This window comes from Charadrius vociferus, unplaced genomic scaffold, assembly GCF_000708025.1.
Source record: "Charadrius vociferus isolate BGI_N301 unplaced genomic scaffold, ASM70802v2 scaffold249, whole genome shotgun sequence".
Classification (NCBI taxonomy): domain Eukaryota; kingdom Metazoa; phylum Chordata; class Aves; order Charadriiformes; family Charadriidae; genus Charadrius; species Charadrius vociferus.
The window spans coordinates 429055-437716 of NW_009650081.1; the positions used below are offsets into that span (position 1 = coordinate 429055).

An 8662-nucleotide genomic window follows, 5' to 3' on the forward strand; every position below is an offset into this window, starting at 1 on the left:
TGGCCACCCCCGAGACCCCTGCCAGGCCACCAGCGCCTGGACCGCTCCGTTTCCTACCGCAGGGTGCTGCTCACCGACTGCATTCTCTTCGGCGTCACCCTCAGCTGAGTCACACCAGCAAAAAAACGTCCCTCCTGGGTGGGGGCATTGGATGGGAGCGGACCCGAAACCCAATTGTGCAATGGGTGGTGATGCTACCAAGCCAGGCGCGCTCGCAGGGGACCTGCCCGGGCACCGCTGCTCCTGCCTGGCTCACCGAGGGCTCAGCACCGGCGCAGCAATGTTGTCGGGGCTGCTCCGCCAACCGCACCCTGGGCAGGGCTGGTTCCAGCAGCCGGGAGGGTCCGTGGCCGCCAGGGACCGGGGTCACTCGAGGGGAGAGGTGAGCAGCATGCCTGGCCGTTTCGGAGAGGTTCATGCTCAGATTGTCAGTGTTGGGCTACCCGAGCTCCCGCGCGGTGGCCGAACGCAGCGGCAGCCTATGCTCAGCCTCTTGGTGTGCCCCGTGAGGAGGGGATGCCGCGGAGGAGGATGCAGCGGCGCGATGAATCACGGAATCATGGAATTCCGTGATGAAGGCAGGGGCTTGCGGTGAGGTACGTGAAGACAGGCGTTCGCTAAGCTACCGCACCAAATTCTACCAACTTCTCAGACAATGTTTCCAATCCTAGATGGCTGCTTGGTGAGTTGAGAGTAAGATTTTTGTTTGGTTGGTTTTTGCATCCTTCGTCTGAGGAACACTGAATTGCCAAACAGGGAAACGTACAGATGGACTGAATTAAGTGTGTTTATCCTTTACGTGACGCTAGATACCTCTGTCACGCTGAAATAGAGAGCGCCCGACTGCATCCCCCCTCCTTCTGCTGCAGCAGGAGCAGCTGCACAAAAGCTTTCTTTCATGCTGGAGGATTTGGCATCTCCCTGCAGACATCCCCCGGGAACGCAGAAAAACCTGTATGGGCTTTTCAGGAGGAGAACAGAGCGCCCTTAAACTCTGCTACCTCTCGCACCGTCCTCTCTGAATAGGGCACTGTCCCCGGGGTTACCGTGCGCCCGGGCTGCCGTACCGGGGCTCTGTTTCGGCAACGTGGGGGAGCGCAGGTTGGACGGGCGCTTGGCCGAAGGAGCGGGAAGATGTGTGGGGTGGGTGAGCGCAGCACCGAGCAGCAGCGGGTGAGCGGGATGGGGAGCACAGCACCGGGCAGGTGAAACCCCGGTAGGAAAATCCAGCAGGGGTCATGCAGAAATAGAGGAGAAAATAGAGCAGGAGGCACCTTTGGCGTCATCGGGACGTCTTCTGAGGAAGCCATCACGGTGGAAGGCCAAACTGAGGAGGAGGAAGGCGAAAACCCTTCTGCAGTTGGCGGCTCGGAGCACACGTTGAATTGTTGGGGTTTCAATCCATATTTTTGGGTCATGTTGACAGAGCCCTTCTGCTTTGTGGGCAGGTCTGGTGTAATTCTACTCGAGTTAATCGCCCTGTTTCCACTTTGGGCTAAAAACCTATAAAAGTTGGTCGTTCCCAGCCGAGAGCCATGGGAGGGAGAGGTTTTCCCTTCCCAGTGTGGAGTGAGTTGTGTCCCCCATGCGGCAAGAGCAGGTTTGGGGCTCAGCACAGGGCTTGCGACCCATGTTTTTACACATTATATATTTATTTATTTATTTAATGGTTTTTGGGGGGGACATAGGTGGTTAATTATTTTGTGATTTCATCTATGAAGCACATCCCACATCTCAGCAGCGTGATTTCCCGGGCAACAAAATGCAGAATATTATTCCCTGTCCAGACATACGCTTTCCTCTGCGTATACAGTATGATTACAACCAACAGCCCACTTCTTCCACGGTAATGGTGATGTCATTAAAAAGTAACTTGTTTAACTAATTTAGTTGGTCATTTCAGGAACTCTTTCCATGCATTCTCTGAAATGACAATGGCAGAGTCTTGGCAGCACGTAAAAAAGAAGGATGCTGTGACATTTCATGCATTTCAGACATAAGCTGCAATACAACTTAATTAACAGTGACAATCACAGCCTGAATGCTGCCATTACCTACAAAGCCTCCCAAACCAAGGCAGATGTATTTTCCTTGATTGCTGTGCCCCGAAAGCTTGGATTCAACACCAAGAGAGAAAACTCAGTTAAAAAACAACTGGAGGGGCAGCAGCTGTTTAAAGACCAGCTCCGTTCCTGGCTGCTGATGGGTAACGGTTAACGAGCAATGGGAAAAGAAGCAAAATCAGCCACGCCAGGATGGTGTAAAAGAGATTGCTTTCAGAGATGCACCTGCTCTCTACAACTACCTGAAAGGAGGTTGCAGAGAGGTGGGGGTCAACCTGTTCTGTCAAGTAACAGCTGATAGAACAAGAGGAAATGGCCTCACGTTGCCCCAGGGGAAGTTTAGATTGGATTTTCGGAAGAATTTCTTTACTGAAAGGGTCATCAGGCACTGGAACGCATTACCCAGGGCAGCGGTGGAGTCCCCATCCCTGGAGGGATTTAAGGGTGGTGTAGATACAGTGCTGAGGGACATGGGTTAGTGGTGGGCTTGGCAGGGTTAGGGTGATGGTTGGACTGGATGATCTTACAGGGCTTTTCCAATCTGGGAGATTCTGTGATTCTGCGAGAGACAGAGCACAGAACAGGGGAGGGCGGCCCCAAAATCCCTTCCTCCCCCGGCTCAGGGTTCCACCAGGGAAGGTTCAGCCGTGTTGAGCTGAGGGTGGTCACAGCTTTGACACCATCAGTGGACAAAAACTGCGTTGGCAGTCAGCCGTGGGAGGACGTACGGGCAGTCTATACACAGCAATTCGCAGTCCCCAGCAAACGACTGACTAACAGAACCCGGCGCTTACCTTAGCCTAACCTGCCGTGCAGCGTCACGCAAAACGCCTTCTCCGTTCTCCTCTAGGTTTCTGGAGGTGGAGCGGCCCAGGTTCAGCAAGGCTTCCCGCACCCTGGCCTTTGTGTACCCGTACCTCTTCGACAGCATCCCTCTCTTCTACAGGGTACGCCTCCCCCAGCCCATATTCACGGCACCAAGAAATTTGCTTACTGCGGGGTTGGAAATATCAGCTGCTTCATCTAAGCCTGAAAATATTTGGGAAAATATGCCAGTTTGTTGTTTTTTTTTTTTAAAAAAAATAAAAGGAAAACAAACTCCGGCAGGAAAAGAGATTTGGTTATTTTTTCCTGCACCTATTGATAGGCAAATTCCTTCCACTTCAAAGCGCCGCGCTCAAACTTTGCCCTCGCTGGAAAGTTACTGCCTTTGAAAGCTGCAAGTTTGCCAGTTCCTAAACTGGAGCGGGGTGGGAATTTTGCTGCAGTGAGGTCCAAGGGGGGGAGGTGCGGGGCTGGGCTTTGCATGAAATGGAGGTGACGGCTAGTTCTTGGGTCCTGCACCGCGCGCCCTGCTGTTGGGTGATGGGCAGCTGGAGATGATGGGGGGTTCAGGGGATGGTGCTGCCTCCTTTAGAAACGTGTCGTTCCCCACTTTCCCTCGCACGGTACCCCTGCGCGGACGCCTCTCTGCTGCTGCAGTTCTACCTGTGCGCGGCGGAGAGCTGCACGGAGGCTGCGATCCTGGTCCACTACAAGCACACCGGCTTTGCCTTCCTCACCTGCTTCATCTTCGCCAGCCATCTGCCAGAGAGACTCGCGCCAGGACACTTTGACTATATCGGTAAGTGCCAAAAGGGTGAGTTGGCATTGTTTTCTCATCATTTTCAGGAAGAAAACGCATTAAGGCATGAGTGGCTCCCAGAGGTTATAATATATTCCCTGCTGGAAGCCTGCAATGTAGTTTTACACACAAGGCGCAGCAGTAAAGTGGGAACAGCTCCGGCAGCACGCTGTTTCCACAATCTTTCACGAAGGGTTTCATCACCGCAAACACTCATTTCTCACGCAAAAAACCTCACCTGCGGCGCAGCAGTAGTGCTTCACGGTGCCATGTCAGGGCACCGCAGGAGCGGCCACCGAGGAGACCGGACGGCAGCCCTGGCACATCGGGGTTTTCCCCGTTCCACCAGCACCACGCCGCGCTCAAGCACAATGCTCCTTTAGCATGTCGCCTGTGCCAGGACCGCAGCAGCGAGCCGCACGTCCCTCGCTTCCATTACAGCCGCCTGCATTTTGGAAAGGAACATCTCGGTGCTCCGGTGGCGCAACCATAAAAGCCACAGAAATTAGTAGGATAAATATTTAAAAACGGGATGCCCGGAGGCAACGGATGCTAAGCAGAAGGTCTGCTGAGCCCTCACGGCAGTGTTTTAATAAAGCCCAAGGAGTTTCTTGGTAAATGCTGTTGGCTTCGTTGCAGGGCACAGCCACCAAGTTTTCCACGTCTGCGGGATCCTCGGCACGCACTTCCAGATGGAGGCCATCATGATGGACATGGCCGAGCGCCACGACCGGCTCCTGCCCGCCTCGCTGCTTCCCTCCTCCCTGCAGACTCTCGGGTCCATGGGCATCTGCATGGCCGTGAGCCTGGCTGTCATCGGGCTCTGCTCCATGTCCCTGCGCTTCATGCCGGAGCCTCTGCAGAGGGAAAAACCACACGGGCATTAGGCTTGGGGTCCAGATAGTATTTATTCTGCTGCACAGGAGAGACCCTCGACGATGGGTGTATGGTATGGGTGAGGAGGAGTTTATTCGCCTGCGCTCTCTGAGAAAATGGTTATTTAAAATTTTCTCGAGAGCAAAACATATTGCACTGGTTTTTGTACATATAGCTTTAAGGCTGGGAACAATTACGAAATGCTTTTAATCAAGTTGCTATTTCACCACAAGAAATGTTTAAAATAATCTTAACTTTTTCTGTAAAAGGGAAATAAGTGCTAATACTTTCCAAAGCAATAGGCATTCATCAGGTCTGCCTTACGGAGGAATCGGGGGGGCAAGCCAATGTAGGGAACGCTGGTCATCTGGTGACACGGATGTCCTCGTCATCAGTTTAGACCGATAGCCAAGACTCCTTGGCAAAGGCACGAGCAAGGGTTCTCCCAGGGGCTCCCTAACTAAGGTTTTCACCTTGAAAGTGGCATTATTTTGGAGATTAAAACCTCAAATGTCCGTGTTACACAGCCTTATACTATACCCAAGTGCCTGACAGATGTGGGATGGAGGGAGGCTGGAGTTTGCCTTCATTTTAAATTCAGCTATTTTTTATCATTACCCGGAAAGGGTTATTCTAGAAGAACTCTCCATGGGACATTCCTCCAGAATAGCTTTATTTTGGGTCCAATTCCAGTGCATAGGTAAATCCTGGGAAATTAATTCCCATGGGAGAAGCGAGCTCCTGCTTGCGTGGGCGATGTGACTGCCCGGCGGCTGACGCAGTCCCGAGCGCAGAGCGCGGGAGGCACCGTCCCTCCCTCCTTGCACCAGGCACCTCCGTCCGGTGCTCACAGATGGGCTCCTTCTTGCACCTCGTTTGTGGCATCAAAAGTAAACGGAGGCAGAAATACCTGCAGCCGCGAGGGGAGGACGTGGCCTTCCTTACAAGCACTGTTTTGTACCGAGTGTTTAACACAGGTGTGAAGCTGCTCACGGGCGGCCGTGCTCTTCAGAAAAGGTGTTTGATGCCTTGTTGAGGACACTGAGAAATTCACGACTGCCACGAGGAGGTGTCATTTCCCGGGTGTTGCTGGAGGCAGGATACTGGGCTAGACGGCTCCTTGGTCTGAGGGTGTGATTGACGGCAGAGCCATCACCTCTGAACCTCTCTAGTTTCTGGTCCAACTCGCATAGAAGAATGTTTTTCTTTTCGCAAGTGAATAGGATGGGGGTGTCCGGGGAGAATAAAACACCAGCTAAGCAAGAAGCCGGAGTCTGTACAGCATAGAGACATGAGGAGGAGTTAGAACAGCTGAGCTGGGAGAGCACAGGGGGTCAAAACCTGGAATTTTCAAGCATTTCCAGAGTTAGACCTCTGCTCACCCAGCAATAACCTTATGATCCGGCTGTTGCTCCTCGCTTTCCTTTGCTGCTGCATCTGGAGTTTACCGGCAGAAGCAGAGAGCCCGGGAGAGCCCGGAGGCCTCAGGCTGGTCCAGGCGAGGGGGAGGCAGCCCGCGGGGAGAGCTCGGCTGGTGGCTCCAGCGACGGAGGTCGTCACATCGGATTTACCTAACGCAGGAGGTACAGGAACACGCGATGCAAAGATTACTGCTGGGGAATATTACCAAGCTTCCAGATAATCATACGGGTGTGTAATTTGTTTTGTGTATAATTACCTCTGCCAAGGTATAATTGATGCACTTTTGAGTGACAATACAACGGCTCGTTAAATATATTATGAGACAAGTAAGTCTTTTGAAAAATAGCTTTCTTTAGAAAGCTGACCAAGATTTATATTAATATTTATAAGCACTGGAACATAATTGTTTATTCAACAGTTTTATTTCATTAAAAGAGAAAACTAATATAACTATTGCACTGATATATGCTAACCTGATTTGTATAGTTTCATAAAAACACTGTCTGTGAAAATTAATCACTTCAGAGATAATTGCTGATAATTGCAAAGCTTATTTACCTTGTGTACTTGTGTGACCGGAAAGGAATCTGGCTGTGTGCAAGACATGATTTAAGAGTCTGTAAAATTTATGTGAATCATTATAAATTTTTTCTTGGTCATTTAACTTTTGAATTTAGGAAGTCCTGTCGTCCTCTTCAGGTGAAATTATATATAGGAAAACTATAAAACTACATTAAAAATACAACACCATGTTATACACTACCGTAATCCCTCTGGATGCTGCAGCGCTTTGCATGGACCCTTTGTTTGGCACATATTTTACACACTGAATGAGGGAATGTTTGATCTTGAAGCAGCACAGGTCAGCCAGATTTCTTCTTCAGCTGGAGACAGGCCTTCAAAAATCTATTCAATGTACTAAATTTTATTCACATAAAGAAATAAAAACTCTGTGTCAAATTGTTACGAGTAAATAATACAGGATATTTATTGGTTGGAACATGTTGTTTCTTTGTGTGTCTGTGCTCAATCCAGAGGAAATCCCAAACAGAACTATTAACTTTATGACCAAATCCCCAAGAACACCGCTGATCCGCTCTTCAGCCAGGGAGGTTTTACTGCGCTGATGAACTCTGCAGATACAGCAGATTTTTAGGTCTATCGTGTTCCTTTGGGTTAAGGCAAAAGGTGAATCTGAATATTCCTGAATAACGCTTAATCCAAAAGACGCATGTCTTTTTCCAGGAGAGTATAATGCACAACATGGATTTAAATGAGCTGGAATGAGCGTATGAATGTGATCGCGGTGGGAGTCAGGACTGTCTGCTGGAGCGACTCCCCAGGAGAGGCAGCCAGCCACATCCGTGCGGCGGAGGCATGGCTGCGGGCTTGCTGCACCTTCAGTCTGCTGGGTCTGGTGTGCGAGTCATTAAGCTTGCTCGTTAAATCACCTTTCCTCCTGCGAGGATACTGAATTGCACTCTCATCCCTCCCACGTGTATCATTTTCCAGGTGGGTATCAGTGCGCTGGGATGCATTTATCAAGTCCTAAGTGGTCTGGGATCGGCGAGAACCAAGATGCTGCCGTGGCAGTCAGCAGAGTTTTTTGCTGTGAGGAGGGCTCTTTCAGGCACTGTTATCCGTTAATTCCCAGGGCTTTGGGAATTCAGTCCAGTTTTTAGCGGGGGCAGCCCCATCTTACCAGTTTTAGGGTGCAGGGCAAGGACAGTTGTGGCTTGCGAGGCGCTTTGTGACAGTGGGACTCCACGCATGGCTCTGGTTCTGCTCCAAGGGAGGTCACTTCAATTTTGACCTTGATGTGTGTTATGACAACATTAAGAAATTCATCTGTTTTGATGTATTTCAAAACACTGTTGAAGAAATGAAGGTTGGCCCAGGACACAGGCTGGTCCTGATAGCGGGCACAGTAAAAAAGACAAGACAGTTTGTTAGGACTTCTTTGAACTTTTTGTTTTTCCTTAGGGGGGTAACCAACAATGTAGTTAAATTGTACTAAAATAAGAATTTACTGGAATCAGTGGTTTAACTGAGATTGAGTTCAGCCCCCTGGAGGCCTTCAGAGCTGCTAACACAGGGTTAGAACCCAAGTTACTCCACCCTTACCCCAGTTACATCTGAATTAGAAGTGTGTTACCTTGTCAGTAGGTCTTTCAAGGCACTTGTTTGGCCAGGCTTTTTATGTGTATTGTAATTTCACATTTTAGGCTTTGTTTTCCACCATTAAGCATTTCCTACAGGCTGGGAATTAACTAATTCACCTCCAGGCACATAGCAGCTCAGCCACGGGGAGGTCCTGCCACAGTGAACTTGCTGGGTTACACCTCTCTTCCTGAGCCCCAACCTTTATTTACACTAAGCAGATAAACAGGCAAATACAAGACAAATCCCAGCCCTGGAAGCCTTACAGGGCGAGGCTTGCCTGGCCTAGCCTGAAGCCCGGGCCCTGAACCTCAGCAACATCTTGTCTGCATGCCTGCTCGAGCATATGGTGGGTGCTGGGGTGCAGAGGGGCGGCTTCACGTTCCCCTGTGGAGCATCCAGAGCCCCCAGCACGGAGGCTTCACCCCTGTACCTGAGGCAGGGCCTGGCTTCGGCCTGCAGGCCCAGAGCTGGGCCTACCCAGGCGGGAGCACCCCTGGCCCGGCCCCGGGGATAG

The 8662-nt window shown here is 50.7% G+C and overlaps 1 protein-coding gene across 1 annotated transcript in view; it reads left to right on the top strand.

Moving 5' to 3' along the window:
* Nucleotides 1–4574, top strand: part of PAQR5 (progestin and adipoQ receptor family member V) — an 8219-nt gene extending 3645 nt beyond the window's left edge. The window contains exons 5-7 of the mRNA XM_009892087.1: nucleotides 2914–3010; nucleotides 3546–3687; nucleotides 4327–4574. Coding sequence (XP_009890389.1) covers nucleotides 2914–3010; nucleotides 3546–3687; nucleotides 4327–4574 — 487 coding nt within the window. The remainder of the gene's footprint in view (nucleotides 1–2913; nucleotides 3011–3545; nucleotides 3688–4326) is intronic.
* The last annotated feature ends 4088 nt before the right edge of the window (nucleotides 4575–8662 follow it).